Source organism: Tachyglossus aculeatus, chromosome 24, assembly GCF_015852505.1.
Source record: "Tachyglossus aculeatus isolate mTacAcu1 chromosome 24, mTacAcu1.pri, whole genome shotgun sequence".
In the NCBI taxonomy this organism is placed as follows: domain Eukaryota; kingdom Metazoa; phylum Chordata; class Mammalia; order Monotremata; family Tachyglossidae; genus Tachyglossus; species Tachyglossus aculeatus.
The window spans coordinates 18,509,185-18,532,371 of record NC_052089.1 but is presented as its reverse complement, the minus strand read 5'-3'; the positions used below and the strand labels follow the sequence as shown (position 1 = coordinate 18,532,371).

The following is a 23,187-nucleotide window of genomic DNA, read 5'->3' as shown; positions in this document are numbered from 1 at the left end:
AAACCTGCGAGAGGTTTTCTGAACACAGCAACAGCTGAATCCCTGGAGTGAGTTTGGATTCAGGATTCCTAAAAGGGTGTTACATCCTGTTACTGCAAGAACTCTGAGGCTGTATTGCACTACAAACTGGGCTTGCTTTCTGTGGAATCACAATGAATACCCAAATGGCTACTGGAAAAGTCAGTTGGGAATAATACCAGTTCCTTGGGTGGAACCTAACAGCATATACGATAATATTCATCTCTTTTTTTTTTAATATAAGCTTTGAAAAGAGACTCTTTTGGAGAAAAAGTTATCTGCCTTTTTTTAGCAACAAAGGAAGCAGAGCTCTGATCAACTATTCAAGTCCAAGAGAAGGTATATTTTTAGGCAACTAATAATACAAGTACTATCGCTACTCATTACTTTTCACCTTGTGGAGATTGAATAAAAACATGATAATGATGATAATGAAGACTGAAATATAAAGTCCATTAGTAGATCAAGTGGCATGCTAAAGTTCATAATAGAAGCCGCAATTACATACTCTAGATTGATGGATGAAGTCAGAATAACTTTATTGTTATGAAATGCGAATATCTAACTTCAAGAGCCCTTTGGTAATTTTATTAATCAGTGATATTTATTAAGCACTTACTGCATGCAGAACACTGCTTTACGCACTTGGGAAAGAGTGGGTAGATATAATCCCTGCCCACAGTTAGTATATGATCTACGGGGTATACAGATACTAAAATAAATTGCAAATAGAGGAAAAAGAGGAGTATCTAGGTATCCACTTAAGTTTTGTGGGGCTGTGTTTGAGTATTAAGGTGCCTAAGAGGTATACGACCAAGTGCATAGTAAACATAGAGGGGAGGGTGGGCAAGGAAATGAGGGCTTAGTCAGAGAAAGCCTCTTGGAGAAGATGTGGTTTTATGGGGTTTGAAAATGGGGAGAGTGGACATTACATATAGAGTGTACCCAGCACAAACTTAGTGGATAGCGCAAAGAAGTCCGATGTTTTGAGGCCTTGGAAGAATAAAGACAAAAGCATGAATGGGGGAAATTAATCCATAGGGGTGACAACTTCAAAGCAACCATAATGTGATTACTCTCACTATTCTCTAACATATTTGCTCGCTAAATATGCTTGTCCTGGTCTCAGACAAGAGATCCATTATGATATGGAAGTAGAAAAAATTGATGCTGAATAAAAGGACTATAATGATGACAATTATCATGTAACAATAATGTACAATCAATAATATGTAAATATTTTAAGACATGAATAAAGTTGATATCAGCCAACTTCCCCAAAAAATGTAAGAAGTAAAAATCAATAAGAACTAAAGAAATAAGAATGAATCCCAATCTGAGTTGACTTATATTCTGCTTCCTCCTTTAGTCTATTGATTCAAGAAACAATTAGCTTTATTTAGAGACAGGAATTAAACATGCTCACACCAAAATGTTTTTCTGGAATCTTTTGGAACTTTTGTTACTAAACGTGTTTCCTATTTCCTGCCTTTTCCAACTGAGGAACAACACAAGCCAACCCAACACCTAAATTTGGAACTTATGCATTTTATTTCCTATTTTCAGCAGTTATGAAGAAATGTATATTTTATTTTTACATTCAATTATATATCTGACCTTGTCATTTATCAGTCATATGCACAGTAAATCCTGTCTTTTTAATTTGGAATTCCTGGGGTCTAAAATACTGAGATTTTACAGAAAAATTTAAATAATGTACATACCAAGAATGGCTGTGCTTATATTCATTAGGAAAAAAATCCACCCACCAATTCAAAAAATACATTTTCAGTTTTAATTACCTTTGCTGTTGCTACCTTAATCTACATTTTGTTTGTCTAAAGAAAGATTTCAGAGGCGCTAAGCCATCTAACTTGCTGGCACAACGCACATTGTACAGTGGCTTCTCATCTAGAAACTTCATGAATCTTGGCTGTCTGATTGATCTATAGGCTGCTCATCTCCATCTTAAATAATTAAAATCTCTCACATCTAAATTTTATAATAAAATATTTAAGTGATATTACTCTGATACCTGTGCTAGTTTACTGGAAGAATTATGGTTAAAGTACCACGCTACCTGCAGCATGGCCTAGTGGATAGAGCACGGGCCTGGGATTCAGAGGGACCCGGGTCCTAAACTCGGCACTGCCACTTGTCTGCTGTTTGACCTTGGACAAGTCACTTCACTTCTCTGTGCCTCAGTTACCTTGTCTGTAAAATGGGGATTGAGACTGTGCGCTCCATTTGGGACTCAGTCCAACGTGACTTGCTTCCATCCACCCCAGGGCTTAGTACAGTGCCTGGAACACAGTAAATGCTTAACAAATACCATGGTTACTATTATATTGCAAATGTTTTCATGAGAAGGCAGAAAGTAAAAGATGCTCACAATCAGCTAAAGATTTGTCTGCTGATGACATCAACAAGAAACTCAATGTGTCTCTTAAGAGCCTGAAAAAACACTCAAGAATGAGCTTCTTCATATCACATTTTTCAAAATGAATGGACTTCTTATTGATGTCTAAGCACTTAAAACTGGACTGTTGGCACTGCTGGTCTTTAAGGGTTTATGTTGGAATTTAATGGTTCAAACTCAATAAAAAATGTATGGTCTATTATGACCTGGATATTTCAATGTTCCAATCCACATCGAAGGATCCTAGCTAAAGTCCGGAGGTGAGTTTCCAACTTACCCATGAAGTTGAGATAGCCTTCTCCCCCTAGTCCATGAGTAATGAGGCGAATCATCTTGTGAAGCTGAATTCCACGATCAATAACCGGAGTAAGAGAAGACAGCACACTCATGTTTGTGTACATTTCTGCATCCATCAACCGAAATGCCAAGGTCTTATCACCAACAAGAGCCTGAGAATTGAGGGACAAACATACCCATTCAGTCAAAAATGCTCATATCTTCAGTGGCTGTGCAGCTAGCTGTTCACTCAAGATGGGTATGAATGTACTAGATTGTCTCAAGCATGCATCAACTGGTCAGTTCTATTAAGTCTACGGAGGATTTATCTGAGGAGTGGGCCCAGGGGGTTTATTTGAGATGAGTAAAGGCAAAGAATATTATGTCCCATTTTGAGTTTATGTGGCGGAGGAAGTATGTGTCAACAGAGAATCTCTTCTTTGGGATGATACAGGCTATCAACTCAGAGCATGGCTCACATGGGCTAAGCAAAGGGCTAGAGCAGCTGTCAACTTTGCTGACAGCTCCATGTGCAACTTTTTGAGATGTGTCACATTACAGATAGCTGCAATGGCTGATTGGGAGCAAGTTCTCTGCTCAAACCCAGCAAAGTCTTTTTGATGGAGAAAATAGTGTGGAGATGGAACAAGTGTTTTCTTCTCCACAACTCTGGAGGGGGTCTCCATATGTCGTGTGGAGTTAAAAGGAAGGAAGAGATTCCTTTCTATTGTATTATGAAAAACCATTCAGACAGCACTGCTTAACACCATAAGGATCCACATAATGAGCAAGTTAGACACTCTAGTTGGAGGATTGCAGAGGAAAACAGGAAATGGCCTCTGCTCTAGGGGTAAAAGGTATATTTAGAGGTCATTGAAAAAGTTTCAAGTATTCTAAGAAACATTCATTGAATAATGAAACTAAAGTGATATAAGTTTCTGGGCTTACCATTTCAGCAAAAGGAAAATAAAAGATATAAACATACCACATATTTACAATCAGCAAGTATCTAAAGGTAATATTTTTTTCCCCTGCACTGAAGGAGAACCCTTAAAACACAATTGTTTTTTTAAATAGTAAATGTAAATATGGAACACTAAGGCCCTGACACATTAGAAAAAGACTAACTAATAATCCCAAATTTCCTGTGTTTTATACTTAACATTCCCAGCAAGATTCAGTAAAGGAGAGGGCAGAATATTGGCAAAAAGGTGGATCCTTGCAATTGCATAAGGAGAATAAATTGGAGTAGAGGAAAGCAGTAAAGGACAGAATAGGGCCATGGAGGCTGGGTCTCCTAATTGCATCAGGACAGGAAGAATTGGGAAATAAGATAAAAGGTAAGAAGGAAGAATGTATTTGGGAGAACAGGGACAGATAACTGCTGCATTACTGGCTCAAAGAGACAGGTATTATAAATGGAGAGTAACTTGGGACACAGTAGTCTTTGCTATTGGCCTTTGCCAGGCATGTGGGGGCTCTACTGGAGCAGGGTAAAAACTAAAGGCACTTCTTCCAACCCAGAACCGAGAGGTAATACTTATCAGAACCAGCCTTGACACAAAATATGATATTATTAAAGTTTAAATTATAAATATTTAAAAAGCATGGCTAGATTTAATATGAATTCGTCATCCAATGATATTGCACATGATTGAAAGGTTTTTCAAACATCTCTACATTTTGTTCTGATTTTCCTGGATTAATGATACCTACAATTTTTTATGTGGCTCCAATGTGATCATTCTGTACACCGATAGGACTGCAAAAAATGATCATCTGATTTAGGAAACATATCATTTTTTTTCCATAAATGAAATGTAAGCCAAGGTAAATATAAATAGCTAAATATGGCTAAGCATATTAAAACTCAATGTAAGAGTCAAGTGTCACCATCATTCATAAGCTAGTCCAAGTATATTCAACATACTGTAAAATGCTGTAGAGAGAAAGTTGACATTTTAAGATCTACAAAATACTGTCAATCTCTTTTTCTACCCATATTATTCGGTAAAAAAATTATTACACAGAATGTACCTACCTTGTAAGAGTGGAATGAACAATAATATGGATTTAGGCAAATTAGCCAAATTGAGGAACAGCCAAGTATTGAAGGTTAGGAAATACATAAAAAAGTACCTCTCAAAGATTTTATGTGAATATAGCTTTTTGCCATAGTGACTTCAAGAATTATTTACAAACATTGTGAATACCTGATCATGGCTCTCAGCATACGCGATGCATTTTTCACGGTAGCGTCGGTTTATAAGGGTATGCACAATGTTACCCATATCCCAGTCTTCATCTTTGAACTCTTTAATTATCTAATAAGAACAATTCAAAAACAGAACTTTTAAATAAAACACTTGAGAATCAATTTGCTCATCTGAAGTCCACCTAAGCCCTCCTAAAATCTGCCAAATGGACTAAAGCCCATCAACTAAAGTCAGATGTCCTGAAAAGGGATTTCCTTGAAGACACCAGAAATCAAAGTCAACCTGATTAAAAAGCAATTATTGTTGGGGGTCACGCCCCTAAATTTTATTGTCAATTTCAGTTTTTCCTTTGCCCCAAGGTTAAACAAAAGTGCTTATGTATAAGCACTTTTGAAAGCACAATCTCCCAGGAAATTCATTCATTCATTCAATGAATTTACTGAGCTCTTACTAGCAAATAAAATTCATACTGTTTCAATTCTACTACTACAAATGAAACTGCCAATCTTATTTGTTTGTTGCAGTGTAATGCTCATTTCAGAAACAAGAATTATGCTTTGGGAATTCTGTAACCTAAATTTTTAATTTTCTCATATCAGCTGAAGCCTCACTATGGGATACTGTTATTACACAGAATGACTGTTTGAATCTCATAACATTGGATACTCCTCTCCCTATTTGAATTATTAAAATTACCAGTGGTAATATTATTATTATTATTTTATTATTTATTATTCATGGCATTTATTAAGTGCTTACTATGTGCAAAACACTGTTCAAAGCACTAGGGAGGTTACAAAGTGATCAGGTTGTCCCATGGGGGGCTCACAGTCTTAATCTCATTTTACAGATGAGTTAACTGAGGCACAGAGAAGTGAAGTGACTTGCCCAAAGTCACACAGCTGACAATTGGCAGAGCTGGAATTTGAACCCGTGACCTCCGACTCCAAAGCCCGGGCTCTTTCCACTGAGCCATACTGCTTCTCTAATACTAATACTAATTCTATGGTCTTAAAAACAAGAATTCTATTACTTTAGCCTGCAAATACTAATTCCAAAGTTTTTAACAATCTGTTCCAGTGAAACAGTTTATGAAAAATTATTTTTGGTAGTATGAAAGATTTAAGGAAAGCAACAAAAATGAAATGATGTAAAAAACTCAAATTATATAATCATTTAAAAACCTTGGGGCAAAGGAAAAACTGAAATTGACAATAAAATTTAGGGGTGTGACCCCCAACAATAATTGCTTTTTAATCAGGTTGACTTTGATTTCTGGTGTCTTCAAGGAAATCCCTTTTCAGGACATCTGACTTTAGTTGATGGGATTTAGACCATTTGGCAGATGGAAACTGGCCACCAATGGGAAACCCTTTGGCTAAATGCCTCTCCACATTTTGATAAAAATGAAACTAAACACCAAAACTAAACAAAAAAACCCAATTAATAATAATTATTATTATGGTATTTGTTAAGCACTTACTCCATGCCAAACACTATTCTAAGTGCTGGGGTAGATACAAGGTAATCAGGTTGTCCACATAGCATTTAGAAAAGCAGTATGGCCTAATGGAAGTAGAATGAGCCTAGGAGTCAGAGGACCAGGATTCTAATTCTAGGGGAAGCAGCGTGGCTCAGTGGAAAAATCCTGGGCTTGGGAGTCAGAGGTCATGGGTTCTAATCCCGGCTCTGCCACTTGTCAGCTGTGTGACTTTGGGCAAGTCACTTAACTTCTCTGGGCCTCAGTTCCCTCATCTGTAAAATGGGGACTAAGACTGTGAGTCCCATGTGGGACAACCTTGATTACTTGTATGCCCCCAGTGCCTGGCACACAAGTAAGCATTTAACAAATACCAACATTATTATTATTATCATTATTAATTGCATAACTGCCAATTGCTTGCTCTATGACCTTAGGCATTGTAGTGGAACCTCTTTACATCACTGTGCTTCAGTTTCTTCAACTGTAAAATGGGGATTAAATACCTGTTTTCCCTCCTACTTCGGTTGTGAGTCTCACACAAGACAGGAACTGTGTCTAACCTGATTAATTTGTATCTACTCAACAATTAGAATAGTGCTTGATACATAGTAAGCACTTAACGTACTGACTATAAAAGTTAGTGTTTACACCTATGCCCATTGCTGTTGACATGCTTAAGTTTTTCATTTTGTAAACCATATGAAGATAATCCCTCCCGTTAATTGTGCACAAGCAACAAGGGCATCAGATGGAGTCTCAAAGAAAAAGGGTTTCTGTGGGAATTCACAGAATCTATACAGTTCCTGGCACTAAAAAAAAATAATGTCAGCCTTGATTGCATCAATACCATAACAGTACCACAACAGGCAAAATCCAGACAAATGGCCATATTTCAGACCAAGAATTCTTCACATCTTGTGTCTGAAAAATGTAAAAACTAAATGACCTCTATATTATTGGGTCTGGCATCCTCCATTTTTTCCAAAGAGTTTCTCCATCACTTATTAAGAGAGTACATACCATAGACACTTTGTCCCAGCTGTGAAAGACTAAAGTGGTTGTGAAATATATGGGATCCTGATGCTTGAGAAGGTGGCTAGTGATTCATTCCCAAGGAAGAGTCTGGCAATGCTCATTTTAAAGCAGCGTAACAAATTTCTTCTGGCCACTATACAAGGAGTGCATGGCAAGCAACTGTTCATTTACCAGATTCACAAGTGAGAACTAGCCTTGCAAGTTCAAACATTAGCAAATTACTTCTGATTTTTAGACACAAACAGTACTAAATGAGAAACTATCCTTTTAAATCATTCTCATCCATTCTCGGCAGGAAGCAGAAAAATAAAGAAGGATCTCAAAAACATTTTAGCAACTCTCAATTCCCTGGGGAAAAGGAAAGCTAGAAGAGAAATATAGCCTACTGGAAAAAGCATGGGCTTAGGTGTCAAAGGATGGGGTTTCTAATCTCTGCTCCATCACTTGCCTTCTGGGTGACCGGCAAATTACTTATCTTAACTGAGCCTCAGTTTCCTTATTTGTAAATTGGGGATTAAATATAATAATAATAATAATGATGGCATTTATTAAGCACTTACTATGTGCAAAGCACTGTTCTAAGCGCTGGGGAGGTTACAGGGTGATCAGGTTGTCCCATGTGAGGCTCACAGTCTTAATCCTCATTTTACAGATGGGGTAACTGAGGCACAGAGAAGTTAAGTGACTTGCCCAAAGTCACACAGCTGACAATTGGCAGAGCCGGGATTTGAACCCATGAACTATGACTCCAAAGCCCGTGGTCTTTCCAGTGAGCCACGCTGCTTCAACAGAACAGAAATATCTGTTCTTCCTCCTGCTTAGTAGGCCTGGGAATGGATCTGGGCTGATTTTCTTGTACATAGCTCTGACTACAATACTGGCACATAAGTAAACGCTTAACAAACACCACAGCAATACTTATTAGAAACGTTCTTTTGCAGACTGGAAAAAAAAGTTTGAAACAGATTCAAATATACTTCTGGATTAAAATGAGAAAATGTGAGTTTGGAGTGACTAAACCTAAGATTGAATTAATCCAGGCAAAACTATAATTGCATTTCTGATAACTATGGTAACTGAGAAGGACAGGGTCAAGGTCAAAAACATTATAAACCATTGGTTTTCACCTGGATCCATTTATCAGGAATTGCCATGGCTAATCGATAGTCGAATCCACCACCTCCTTGTGAAATAGGAGCACACAAAGCTGGCATCCCTGAAACATCCTAAAGGGAAAAACACCATTTGCATGCAACATTAGAACTTTAAAGTAACACTCCATTTTTAACAGAATACAATTTAGTGAGAGGTTACAGCATTTTCCATTTTATTCTTTTGAAGCATCTTGTTGCAAACCATGTGGAGTTCCCTGATAATAAAAAAATAATGTAGAAACATGGAATCAGATAAGTGCACCATCATGGAGACTCTCCCAAGAACCCTCAATATGGTCTAAAGGGAAGATTGTACTCAGGAGAGCAAGAATATATCTTGTCTCTGCCTCTCACCTGCCAGATGACTATGGATGTATATATATATATATACACACACACACATTTTTTTTTAACTTATTGGTGCCTCAGTTTCTCTGTCTGCAAAACAAGGAAAATAATACTACCCCCAACTAAATCAATGGGATTCTGTGTAAAAAGTGGCATCACTGGAGCAGCAGCAGGGCTGAAAAACTGGCTTCTGGGGCACACAACACAATAAATTTTATCATAAATAGCATTTAATTTGGATACAAGACTTAAGGATTGGGATCAACTGTGGAGGGATGGGGGAAGAGAAGCGGAAAGCATAGTCACAGAATCAAGTTCACTTGTATGGAATACTTCAAGCATGTTTGTGATGGAAAAAGACGATGGGTTAAGACCCTAATAAGGAAGATTTATGTATGAGATTACAAGTCTCTTTTTTCGGGATAAGAAACCAAAAAGAGATTCTAACATTTTAAATGCTCACTTGCAGAAGAATTCTTACAGGTACTCAAGCTGAAGAAAACACCTACAATACATAATATCTATATGTATATTTAAGTTAGGCCTACTTTAAGGACTCTACTAATTGTATGGTATTCCCAAAAAGGCACATCCCTCTTGTGACTATTACCACCCAAGTGTGAAGTTCATTCTCTGATCTTTATCCTTTTAAATTATATCAAATCTTCCTCCCATCCCCATTCCTTTTCTGATGCTGATGAGCATGCGGATCAATTCCACGTTTTGTACAGATGATCCTTCTAGGCAAAAAAGTGATATAGTGAAATTGAAATAGTTTTCAATTTAAGTAGAATAAATTGAAGACACATCTTGTTAAGAAAAAGCTAAAGCCAGGTAATATAAAGCAGACTAAAGTCCCTAAATTTCATTGGAAGAAATGCTGATTAGCAGCCTACAGCTCCCTAGTTGATGAAGCTATTTTACTTGAAATGAAGTAAAAGATCAATATAACAATTTTAAGTTTCATGTATCAAATGATTGCTTCTTTTCATGTGTACCTATTTTTGATCCTTTATGTCATTAATTGCCTAATAGTTGCTACATATCAGACAGTAGGTTGTAAACTGCCTTATGCATCATTGAAGAATGTATTCATTTAAATTTTCTCACATGACACAAGAGGCTTCAACATCAAGAAAAACTATAAAATAGTTGTGTTAGAAGAAGTTAAGTGGGCAATACCTGGCATTAATCAACTTATGCACTCAACTAGTGCCAAATAATATTCGCAAATACTAATGAAGCATATCAGAAATTGAGCAATACAATATTACAGATAGAACTGGGGCACCTTAGAGTTTATAACTATTAACACATCTGTCGTGACACTAAGAATCTGAATGATATTGGTGCTACTGAACATTTATACTGAAGGAGATTGAAGAGAATTATACCAGTTTCTGTCATTCACAAGATTTGCTTCACTATAATAATAATAATAATGATATACTGTATATTAGCAACACCATTACATAAAAATTTATCTAAACCCATTTCTTTTGAAGTTGATCTCTCCAGGAGCAATGTTATGTGTGTCAACCACTCTACTTTGAAGGCAAAACAATTTTCGTTGGCTATAATCCATTTTAATATTCATTTCTATTTACAGAACTCAGAAAACCAAAGGAATGCTAATGTTATACCTAAATTAGCATAAGCATTTAACAAACTTCTTAATTTATCACATTTATCACCAAGAAGGGAATTGTCAATTATGCATAAGCTGAATTATATCAGTACATTGTAGCAACAGGACTGTTAATCATAAACCTTCAGCATTATGAATAACTAGTGAACACTTGGCAATCATGGAGCAACAACAAACAAGAAAGGTAATAGGAACATAAGAATAAAGGCTTCAAAGAAGCTGAAAGGCAGGCCATGGCATACCTAATGACTGTGCCTTGAGTGAAAGAAAAAAAAGTAACACATTAACATTCCATTATTTTTTCTGCTGATGGCTTTAGAGAGGAAGGACCTGTCCATGACTGGGATATTTTATTTTGTATATGCTGGAATTCTCCTTCAACAGTTGAACTGTGACATAAATTAGGATGCAAAGTTCACTAACAGGAAAACACTGAATTCTAAATGTCACAATAAGTGTATATAATCTCTACTGTAACCAGAGTGCAATGTTGTAAATACATTAATTGAAAGCATGTGATTTATTATTCAAATACTGTATATTGAAAAGGTCAGAACCAAAGAGGTCAAATACAACAGTGTTATTACCTCAGCTATTGTAATGCAATCTGGATACACTGCATGAACCAGATGGTTTGCTAGCATGAGATAAACTAGGGCGTCTTCATCCACTTGCAATCCAAAATATTCATTGTAATCACCTGAAAAACCTTGACCTAGCAAAACAAAATATGAGAACATATAATTTAGGATATTAAATGTCTTTTCGTTCTTTTAAGGCCCCCACTTCATTTTTACCAAATTATTTTTGTAGCTTAGTTAATGCCCATTTGCAATGTGCCAGGAAAATTATAATGCACACTAATCCCACAATTCTTTCTCCTCGCAAGGACGGTTAGAGTTGTTGCCTTTGAAAAATTGAGAGAGTGCTATCGCTATTACTACATCAGATATTTAGAATACCATCATTTAGGAGGGAAGCAGTGACTAGTTCCACTTAAACCGAAAAAAAAAAAATTCAGCAGTTGCAAGTTTATCAGTGAGTTTACCTACCCATTCCATGGTGGTGATAAAGCATGGATGTTACACCATCAAAACGGAAACCATCGAAACCATATTCTTCTAACCACCATCTCAAATTAGAAAGGAGGAATCGCAAAACTTCCCAGCTGAAATAAAAAAAAAATTTAAGCATATTTAAATTGAGTTCATAGTTTCAAAGTTATGTGATCCATTTTTTAAGACTGTTTGTACTAAAAAGAATTTCATCTCTATTTCTTTGGGGTAATGAGCAGGGATCCAGGAATGCCAACTGTTCACTTTGAACACATGTCCATGACTCCTGACTCTAATGCTTTTACCTGGGCTTCATTTTCATCCAACTGGTTTCTCCCATATTTCAATGCCCTCTGGAAGTTATTCCTCTGATAATACCATCCCAACATCTATCTCAGTACTCTTGTACTTAGTGTTGTCATCAAATTATATCTATGGTCCTTTCCATTTATATTTTAATTCCTTGAGGCAGGGATCATGACATATACATCTTAAAGCTTGCAGTCCTTGGCACAAATTGCAATTTCAATATTTTTAATATTCATTCATTCAATCGTATTTACTGAGTGCTTACTGTGTGCACAGCACTGTACTAAGCACTTGGGAAGTACAAGTTGGCAACATACAGAGATGGTCCCTAACCAACAGCAGGTTCACAGTCTAGAAGGGGGAGAAAGACAACAAAACAAAACATATTAACAAAATAAAATAAATAGAATAAATATGTACAAGTAAAATAGAGTAATAAATATGTACAAACATATATACATATATACAGGTGCTGTGGGGAGAGGAAGGAGGTAAGGCCAGGGGGATGGGGAGGGGGACAGGGGGACAAAATATCCCCAGGCAGGGACTAAAATGGTTTTGTGTACATGCATGCATGTGTGGTCACACACACACACACACACACACACACACACTCTTCGTTGTCAATGCACTGCAACTAGGGTTCTAATTTTACAAGAAAATTCACAGATGCCTATGAAAAACTTATTGATAATATATTTAGAAATGTCTGGCAGTCAAAATCATCAGGCACTTAGTTTAGACGCTTGAAATATTCAACCTGTAATCAACTAATGACGTTTTATTAATTATGTGAATTTTTTTGGAAACTTCTCCACAAAAAAATCAAAGCTGTTGATTGTCTCACATTCTGCCATTGAAATACATACTGAAATAAAGCACAGCCAAAATTTCTTGGCAGCCAAACATAATCAGATTTAGTAATAATTATCTAATGAAGTTACATTTTGTAAACTAAGAATATTTACTAAAATGTTCTATTTATTTAAATTGTTGGTATAGGACTTCTTTAAAAAAAAACCCAACAAAACTTGTATTTACTCAGAATACTGCACTCTGTCTCGTAATGCAACATCCCATAAAAATAGATTCCATCAATTTATAAACAATGTGGGGTAAATGACAATGTATAAATTCATTCAAGTGAAATGTTCACTGAAACTTGACTAACTTTATAACAATGTTTCATAGTCAAGACCACAGTACTGGAAATTTGAAATCCAATCTTTGATCCCAGAATTCTCACTAAACACTCAGGTTGCTGAAGGTCAGTTAAGGGTCCCAAAAGTCACCAGGCTAAGACTTGGTTCCTTCATTTAGGAGGCATAAAACTGGCTTCTAGAGTATTCTAAGTCTACTGAATAAAAAGTAATATTAATAGATTATATTATTCACAAAGATTCTGATTTATATGCAGCTGAATTAAATTTCAGCAATACCTGGGAACTAAATTGATATTGATTCAATTGTGCCCCCAAAATCTGGAGTTTTAAAAATCTTCCAGGTGGTAGATAGATGATTAGCTCATTTCAAAGAGTAATATTAAACAATTATACATCTTTAGAAAAAGAAGGCTCTTAGCTGCCCTGTTCAAAAAAGCCTATAGTTGATTTTTGATATAATAATGATGGCATTTATTGAGCGCTTACTATGTGTGAAGCACTGTTCTAAGTGCTGGGGAGGTTACAAGGTGATCAGGTTGTCCCACTGGGGGCTCACAGTCTTCATCCCCATTTTACAGATGAGGTAACTGAGGCCCAGAGAAGTTAAGTACTTGCTCAAAGTTACACAGCTGACAATTGGCAGAGCAGGGATTTGAACCCATGGCCTCTGACTCCAAAGCCCAAGCTCTTTCCACTGAGCCACGCTGCTTCTCATGGTATGAAAGGTCGTGATATGTCATATCTCATATCTCGTGATATGAAAGGTCATTCATATTCAGCCTGGCTAGTCCCCAAATTACTCATGGTACTCTATTTCAGTTTACTGATTACTTGCTTCTTGGGCAAGTCACTTTCTCTGTGCCTCAGTTACCTCATCTGTAAAATGAGGATTAAGACTGTGAGCCCCACGTGGGAGATGGACTGTGTCCAACTTGATTAGCTTATATTTATCCCAGCACTTAGTACAGTGCCTGACACATAATTCTGTACCTGGAAAATTTTTTAAAAATTGTTTTCTTCACAATCTAAAATCTAGGCTACTTTTGTGTTTTATTTAAAGAATACATAATTAGAGGTGCACATAAGTGCCACTGGGGAATTTCCGGAAGAATGTATTCTTCACTCCTGTAGGAGTGAAAACATATAGCCTGAAATATCACAAGAATGTCAAAAAATTTAAGGCATAGACTTCCTATTGAAATGACCTTTACAAATGTAAATCATGCCTCTGGTGCCACTGTGATGCACTTCAACACAATTGATTTCTGAGTAGTCCTGTTTTCCCGAAACCCAAGGACTGAAAAAAGTCAGAAATCTTGTTAAGCTGCAACATTGGAAAAAAACAACTTTCTAAAACAGTGAATTTGCCAACACCACACCATATTATTGTGATAAAGGTAAGATCTGTATTAAACATCCCTCTCACCATCATTTTATAATGCAAAGGATCATAAAACACAATGTTAAGTCCAATATACTTTTACAAGGACTCATTGTGTGAGGAGGTTTGCATATCATTCTCATTGGTAATTCAGCACCCGAGAGCAGACCACTACATTAGACACTTGGGGACCCATGATTCATTCATTCATTCAATCGTATTTATTGAGCGCTGGGTGCAGAGCACTGTACTAAGCACTTGCAAAGTACAAGTTGGCAACATATAGAGATGGTCCCTACCCAACAACGGGCTCACAGTCTAGAAGGGATAAAAAGTGAAACACACAGTGCTCTGCACACAGTAAGCGCTCAATAAATATGATTGATTGATTGATTGACCTAGAGAAGCTTATACTCGAACTGAATATTTTACCATCGGATTGAGGGGTTTACAACTTCACTCTCTATTTTAGGAATTTTAAGACCTCAATTTACAACAAACTATTTCTGCCATCTCTGAATGTATATTGTTTCAAGTGACACTGGATCTAACACTTGACTTGCAAAATTTATGACATAATCATGTCCCCTCACTCCTAATGGCTTTTCAGATCCCCACCCAAACCCTCCCTCTTCTCAACCTTGCTCCCGCCCCTCCCAGCCCCCCAGGAGTCCTCAATCCCAAAGAAATCCGAGGGTGAAAAATGGGCAGGGCGGGAAGGAGGGAGGGGCTCTTGAAGCAATGTTCCTTCCCTCTTTCCACTGACGGTGACAGCAAGGACAAAGCAAAACACCACAAAGTAACTTCAAACAACGAGAAAACACGTTAAACAACTGCTGAGTCATTTTCAAAAACCCAGAGCTCTACAAAGGGGTAAAAACAAACAAACAAAAAACCCCAAAAAGAGTACCCAATCTGATCCATGTCTGGACTAACTCAATCCAAACTCTGATACCAAACATGAAGCATCCTGAGACACACTACCAAGGAGCACATGTAGCTGCCCCATAATTTACAACTTCAAATCAGAGCAGCCCATGAAGCACCTTAGCATTAGAAATGACTTGCAAGCTTCTTCTGGTTTGGAGTTGGTTGGCTCTTCAAGTCTGGTGGCAATAGGCCATACCATAATCCCCAAAATGGAAGTCTTTAAACAACTGGCACAACCCAGTTTCCTTGGGCCAAAGCTGGCTCATGTTGAATTTCACTATGAGGTTCTATACCGTGGGCATTAAACCGTGTGGCTGCCTGAGAAATCTAGGCCCTCCTCTAAGATCAGCATTCCCACAGTCACATCTGCCTTCCCTTCTCAACTGAGGTGTGTGTTTATGCTTTCTGCATAGCTAAATATAAGCACAAAAAGGTGATAACTTTTAGTAAGGAGTTTTTGATATTTTATTGGACAGATTATAGAGAAATCATCCACTATTCATTTCTTACTACCTTATGAGAGCAAAATGAACCACTGGATTGTTCAACTATTTAACTACAAAATTATAATCATTTGTCTTCCTAATAATAATAATTATGGTGTTTGTTAAGTGCTTACTATGTGCCAAGCACTGTTCTAAACTCTGGGGTAGATAAAGCGTAATCAGGTGGTCCAACATGGGCCTCACACTTTTAATCCCCATTTTCCAGATGAGGTAACTGAGGCACAGAGAAGCGAAGTGACTTGCCCAAGGTCACGCAGTGGACAAGTGGTGGAGGCGGGATTAGAATCCACGTCCTCTGACTCCCAAGCCTGTGTTCTTTCCATTATGCCACACTTGGTAGATAAAATTAGAATGAGTTTTGAGCCTTTTGGTGTCCCTTTTAAAATCAGGTAACAGCTGTATCTCTATCATACTGTACCTCTGTAATGCAGTTCTCCTATATCCTAAAGATCTTTTGGCTAAGACAAAATATATTAAATAAATGTCCAAACAGTTCATAATGTGATTCCCTAATCTGCACTATAGTACTTACTGAAAAACAAAAATTGGCAGGACTAAAAAATCAGCAGATTCTAAAAATGGATTTTAGACATATGGGCTACAAATTCTAAGACAAATTTAAATAAACTAAGTAGGTTTTTTTTTAACTTTAATGCATTTTCTATGACATTTTTGCCCATTAGATGTGGAATAGATATCAATTTTTCAACTTTTTCAAGGAAGACTTTTGAACTTTGGTATTAGACAAAAAGAAAAATCTAACCCACTCATACATAAATACCTTGAACTTGTCCTGATTAATGAAATGTTAGTTCTGGGTCACAGTTAGTTTATCCTATGAAAAGCATTTAGATTCAGCTTTAAAGATGAAAGTGTTGGGGTTACTGCTGAGAAACCTAGCTTTGAATAAAATATTGGCCATGTTTTAGATAAAGGTTTTCCCTGCTGGCATCTTATTAGTTCAACACTAATTCGTGAGAAGCAGTCTCTGAGGTTTTAAAACCTTTATCAAAAACAAATACAAAAAAAAACTTGCAGGAATATTTGGGTTCTACAAATAGTTCCACTTTGGCTTTTAAGTGACAGAGAAGGCTGAAAACAGGCTAGCAACAGGATAAGAGCTGCTAAACAATGGCTGGTCTGAAAAAAATGGCAGTCATTTCTTTTGAAGTTCAAATGATTGTTGTTGCTTTTGGCCATATTTCAAAAGAAAAATGCCACTGTTTTCTGTGGTAAACCATCACATTCTACAGAACATCAGAAGTGATTAAACTGCTTTTATGTTCAGGTTCATAACTTTATGAAAAGGAATTGCCAGCACTGATAATAATAATAATAATAATGGCATTTATTAAGTGCTTACTATGTGCAAAGCACTGTTCTAAGCGCTGGGGAGGTTACAAGGTGATCAGGGTGTCCCACAGGGGGGCACACAGTCTTAATCCCCATTTTACCGATGAGGTAACAGGCACAGAGAAGCTAAGTGACTTGCCCAAAGTCACACAGCTGACAATTGGCGGAGCTGGGATTTGAACCCATGACCTCTGACTCCAGAGCCTGTGCTCTTTCCACTGAGCCATACTGCTTTCTCAATTCAGCTTTAAGCAATATTTTAAAAGTACTCACTCTCCTTTGAGTATGAACTATAACTTGAGTTTCAAATTTAGCCTTCTTTCAAATTTCAGATGTTTAAGAAGTTTAAACAATTATTTTTCTAATGTGAAATACCAAAATCTTGATGTTTTTAAAAATAATCATTCTGAGTAAATAATTTCAGCAAATCTAATCAGATAATGAAGTCACTTAACTATACACTGTGACATACACTTTATTGGCTTCTTAAATTCAACAGCCTCAGGTTTGAAAAGAGTAGAAACTGAGTTACATGGCAATATCAGTGGGTTCTACTTCAAATTCATACCTATTCGACTGGGAAAAACTGTCCTGGAATCCTTGCAAGTTATATGAGATACTCTGATTTTTGATGGCTTTCCAGATCAAGAATAAAATTGTAGACAATATGGTTGATTTTTATTTTATAAACTTCTAAAAGTGTTGCATGTACTTTTAAAAACAGATGATCATTACTTTTTCCTTCATCTATATGCTGTTTCAAGGACTGGGAAGCCAAGCCTACTTTTCGGGCAAGATTTCAGTCATTTAGTTAAGGGTCACCTAATCTGGCAGCGAGACACCTAAGAAGAGCAAAGATTCAATGGCAGAATGACAGCTATGGTATTGGTATCTACAAGTTACATGGTGCCACGACAGCCAAGACACGGTAGATTTCTGATTTTTCTGCCACTTCATCCAAGGTTTGTTTATTCCCACTCCAGCTCATCACTGCTTCTTTTTCTTTTAACTCAGCACCAATTCTGAAAATTTTTAAGGAAAACGGTGGCTTATTCATTAATTTCACTAGACAGAAAAATATTTAGGCCCCTGTATGAGGGGGTTAAAGGATCCCTTAAAAAAAATGCTTCTTTGGCTCGTGGACTAAACAGATTAAAACTTTACTCATATTTCTGTGAAAAAGATCATGCTCTTTTAAATATTTTGCCCTGCGAGATGACTTTGGAAAGTTACAATACTTTCACAGAAGAATATGATACTGATTGACTTCACAGGATTACCTTCGAGTTAGTAGAAGTCTCAATCTTGGCAAGGAATCCCAAATAAAAAGAACTGTGTGGTGATGACCTGAGCCTAGCTAACCATTCAGCTGTCCAATCCTACCTCCTCCTGATATTTCCACATCCCTAAATTTAGACAAGTATGCCCAAGTGGGGCTCTGACCTTCTAAAGCCCCCAATGTTGATGGAATGAAGGGAAGGAGATACTGCAGGGCACACAGCTTGAGCTTTCAAATGCTCCAGGGGGCTAGGAAAAAGGAACTGGATCAACTCTCTGAATCCAAGAACCAACTGCGAGAGCAGGAAGAGAGGAGAAACAAGAGGCTTGGAGACTGATAGGAAACAGAAAAGAGGAAAACAATTGGGGTGATCAGGGAATGAGATCAACAGGGAAGGACTGGGGGAAAAAGACAGGACAGAGGTTACTTTATCTTTCTCTACCACACACTTCCACTTGTGTTTCTATTTCCTTCTTTTCCCTGTCTTACTTTGGATTTGAGACTGTCTGTCAAATTCGAACTTGAATAGTATTCTCCATGCATGTGCGTTGATCCACAAATGAGAAATGTACTTCATCGACTTCATTTTCTTTATAAATCTGAAGAGCTTGGTTACCTAAAAGTGCTATTTATGCTTCACAACATGGTGGAATTTAGAGAACAGAGGTGTTTTATTGAATGAATGTTAACAGTAATAATAATGACTAGTAGTGTTCAGCACTTACAATATGTCAACCACTGTACTAAGCCCTTGGGTAGATTAAAAGATAATCAGGTCCCACAGTGGTATTCAAATAAAGGTATTCAACTTCCCATTTTGTCAATGAGGGAACTGAGGCACAGAGAAGGCAAGTGGCAGAGCCTGGATTAGTATCCAGGCCCTCTGACTCTACTAGCCCATGCTGGTTCTCAGTTACGAATCAACTACAAATCTGATTAATAGACTCAAGTACACATATACACTAATTTCAGCTAGAACTCATATTTTTACCAATTGATTTGGCTGGAATGTCACAGCAGAATTGAGGAATGCCCTTCTGACATGGTGGGATTATCTGGAGACAGCACAAATTGATGTTGGCTTTGGACAAAGATTCCGCAAGAACACATCACCTTTGTGATAGGAGAACTATTTTAGGGGACTTTCCACTTTGGTATTGGAGATGTATGTATAACTTTATGATAATGATGATGATAAGAAAAATAATGACATTTGTTAAGCACTTACCAAGTGTCAAGCCCCGTACTCAGTGCTGGGGTAGACCCAAGATAATCTGATCCCATATGGCGCAGGAGGGAGAACAGGTATTGAGTTGAATCTTCAAGTTACAGATAAGGGAACTGAGGCATGGAGAACTTAAGTGACCTGCTCAAGGTCGCACTGAGGTGGTAGAGTTGGGATTCGAATCCAAGTTCTCTACTCCCAAGCCCATACTCTTTTTACTAGGAAATGCTGCTTCCCCTAAAATTCACTATAATGGTTAACCTTTAAAAGAGGTCAAAATTAAGCACTGGTAAATTGGCACAGTGATTTTAATTTATATTTTTTTAAAAAACATACCAAGGAACTACCAAGTCAACACTTCAGGATTGCAGAAAATGTTATCCCTTAAAAATATTGACTTTACAATGTGGACCTACATCTATAGCTCCTCCCTGTTCTCTCTCCCTCCCCCCAGGCTTGCATGTCTTCCTGCCTTTAGGACATCTCTACCTGGATGTCCTCCTACCACCTAAAACTCAACGTGTCCAAGACAGAGCTCCTTATCTTCCCTCCCAAACCCTGTCCTCTCCCTAACTTTCCTGTCACTGCGGATGGCACAAACACCCTCCCCGTCTCACAAGCCTGCAACCTTGGTGTCATCCTTGACTCTGCTCTCTCATTCACCCAACATATTCATTTATTCATTCATTCAATCATATTTATTAAGCGCTTACTGTGTGCAGAGCACTGTACTAAGCACTTGGGAAGTACAAGTCGGCAACATATAGAGACGGTCCCTACCCCATAATGCGCTCACAGTCTAGAAGGGGGAGACAGACAACAAAACAAAACTTACATTGTGCAGAGCACTGTACTCAATGCTTGGGAGGGTATGATCTAATAATAAACAGACATTCCCTGCCCACAGTGAACTTACAGCGTAGAGGAGGCTATTATGATTTTAAATGAATTCAGAAATATGTGGCTATTTCCCCTAAATTGTCCAATCCATCACCCAAGCCTGCTGGACTCACCTTCACAACATCACCAAGATCCGCCCTTTCCTCTCCACCATCCTGCTACCACATTAGTACAATCACTCATCCTGATCTGACTGGATTACTGCATCAGCCTCCTTTCTGATTTCCCAACTTCCTCTCTCTCCCCACTTCAGTCCATACTTCACTCTACTGCCCAGATTATCTTTCTACAGAAACGTTCTGGGCCTGTCACCCCCCTTCCTCAAAAATCTCCAGTGGTTGTCTATCAAATTCCGTCTCAAACAAAAACTCCTCACTTCAAAGCTCTCCATCACCTTGCCCCTTTCTTACCTCACCTCCCTTCTCTCCTTCCACATCCCATCCCGTACACTCCGCTCCTCTGGTGCTAATCTTCTCACTGTGCCTCCTACTTGCCTGTCCTGCTGTCGACCCCTAGCCCACATCCTACCTCTGGCCTCCTTCAAGAGGCCTTCCCAGACTAAGCCCCCCTTTTTCTCAGCTCCCTCTCCCCTCCGGGTCTCTTCCAATCTTCCCTTTGCTCTTCTCCCCTCTTCCCGCCCCACAGCACTTACGTATATATGTACATATCTATAATTCTATTTATTTATATGGATGCCTGTTTACTGTTTTGATGTCTGTCTCCCCCCTTCTAGACTGTATGCCCAGTGTGGGCAGGGATTGTCTCTATTGCTGAATTGTACTTTCCAAGCACTTAGTACAGTGCTCTGCACACAGTAAGCACTCAATAAATACAACTAAATGAATGAACATTCACCCTTCAGTCAATCAATGGTACATATTGAGTGCTTATTGTGTGCAAAGACCTGTACTACGTTCTTGGGAGAGTACAGTACAACAGAGGTGATAGACGGGTTCTCAGCCCACCATGAGTTTACAGTATGGATGTAGGCTCAGGTTTCAGGTCGGACACAGGAAAGAATATTCAGGAGGCTGTTGTTCACAGTGTTTGGGTGCGTGCCCTGATATGCACGGAAAAAGAGAAACCACTAAGAGGTCTATACAGAGACAACATTATTTCTGAATTCGTCAAGGGGCCTACATACATATGAATTGAACTTTTTAAAGCACTTGGAAATGATTTTAGTTTTATAATTCATCATGTGAAATTGTATAAAGTATAAGCCACTTTAGGTCATAAGTATCTTTAAAATAACCCAATATATGCTCATCACTTAAAATCTGTCAAGGATCCACTAGCAGTGCCAAAGGGCACAGCAGCATAAAATAACCTTTGAAAAATAGTGCCAGGTTATCACCTCTTTGGGGCAAAACCTGCTTCACTATACCAATCTAGGCATATTTGATACAATTTGTAGAATATTCATTAATTGTAGCTATCTTTCAAAGCATGCATAGATTCCTAAAATAATCCAAAGTAGTCTCCGAGTGCTATATGTAATTTTTTAAAAAAATCACAACCTGAAGCAGTTTAGCCTTTTTTTAGCACTTTCAATTCGATGATCAAATCAGAATGCATAATAAGGCAATAGGAAAATTACTCTTCCAAAATTCAGGAAGAAATATGGCATAAAATATTCTGACTAATCAGCTAAAATCATATCTCATTTATGATACTGGTAGACTGAACAGATGGTGTGATAGTTCTTATAGATATATGCACATTTCAAAAGTCAATATTTCTTATATTTAAAAAAAATGTGTGAAGGCCAGTAATAAAATCAGTTGTTCACTTGGGACCAATGTAGACAAACACTAAGCCCAGTGAATTTGAAATTTTCAACGTGTTATCTCAACATCTTGAAGTGGACAAATCTAATCAGGCCAATGAAGAATAATTTAAGTCCTGGTAGTATATTAGTAGGGTTTAATTACCAAGCACAGCTGCTAAATTACCAAAAAAGACTCCTTCTACTCCTAAATAAAACCATTTTAAAATGCTTATTCTAGAGTCTAACATTTAGGAAATAATTGAAAATGGTCATGCAGTTGTCATTCTAAAATAGAGGTTGGTGGGGGAAAAAAGAAAACTTGGTTAGAAGTAGTACACAATCAGGAACTGAACCATAAAGCACACTTTCCCACTGAGTCCTAAATCTTGAGATTGATAAACTGAAATTTCATTCGGCAAGGAGGGAAAAAGGATGTCAGAAACTTCAAATTACATTATTTTTCCCAAAATCCAAGGATGGAATTATGTACCTGAGAAGCAGTTTGGGAGTACTGAGGAAAGGTTAGAGGCAGGTTTTAGTACAACAAAACAATTCCAACTGAACTAAAGCCTACTAACTAGTCTGATTTTATGGTTACTGACACCTTCCAGTGTCAATGCTTACTGCTTATTAGATAATTTATTGCTATCTTGTGAAACTTCACACCAGTTCTATAAATGCTCTCAAACTAATGAGCCAACTTACTGGTATATTAAAA

General features: G+C 37.6%; 1 protein-coding gene across 1 annotated transcript in view; it reads right to left on the bottom strand.

Moving 5' to 3' along the window:
- Window positions 1-23,187, bottom strand: part of GBE1 (1,4-alpha-glucan branching enzyme 1) — a 180,155-nt gene that overhangs the window by 57,134 nt on the left and 99,834 nt on the right. Inside the window, exons 8-12 of the mRNA XM_038766124.1 lie at window positions 11,650-11,765; window positions 11,185-11,312; window positions 8,575-8,673; window positions 4,927-5,037; window positions 2,715-2,886 (exon numbers count right to left, since the gene is read on the bottom strand). Of these exons, the coding sequence (XP_038622052.1) occupies window positions 2,715-2,886; window positions 4,927-5,037; window positions 8,575-8,673; window positions 11,185-11,312; window positions 11,650-11,765 (626 nt within the window). The remainder of the gene's footprint in view (window positions 1-2,714; window positions 2,887-4,926; window positions 5,038-8,574; window positions 8,674-11,184; window positions 11,313-11,649; window positions 11,766-23,187) is intronic.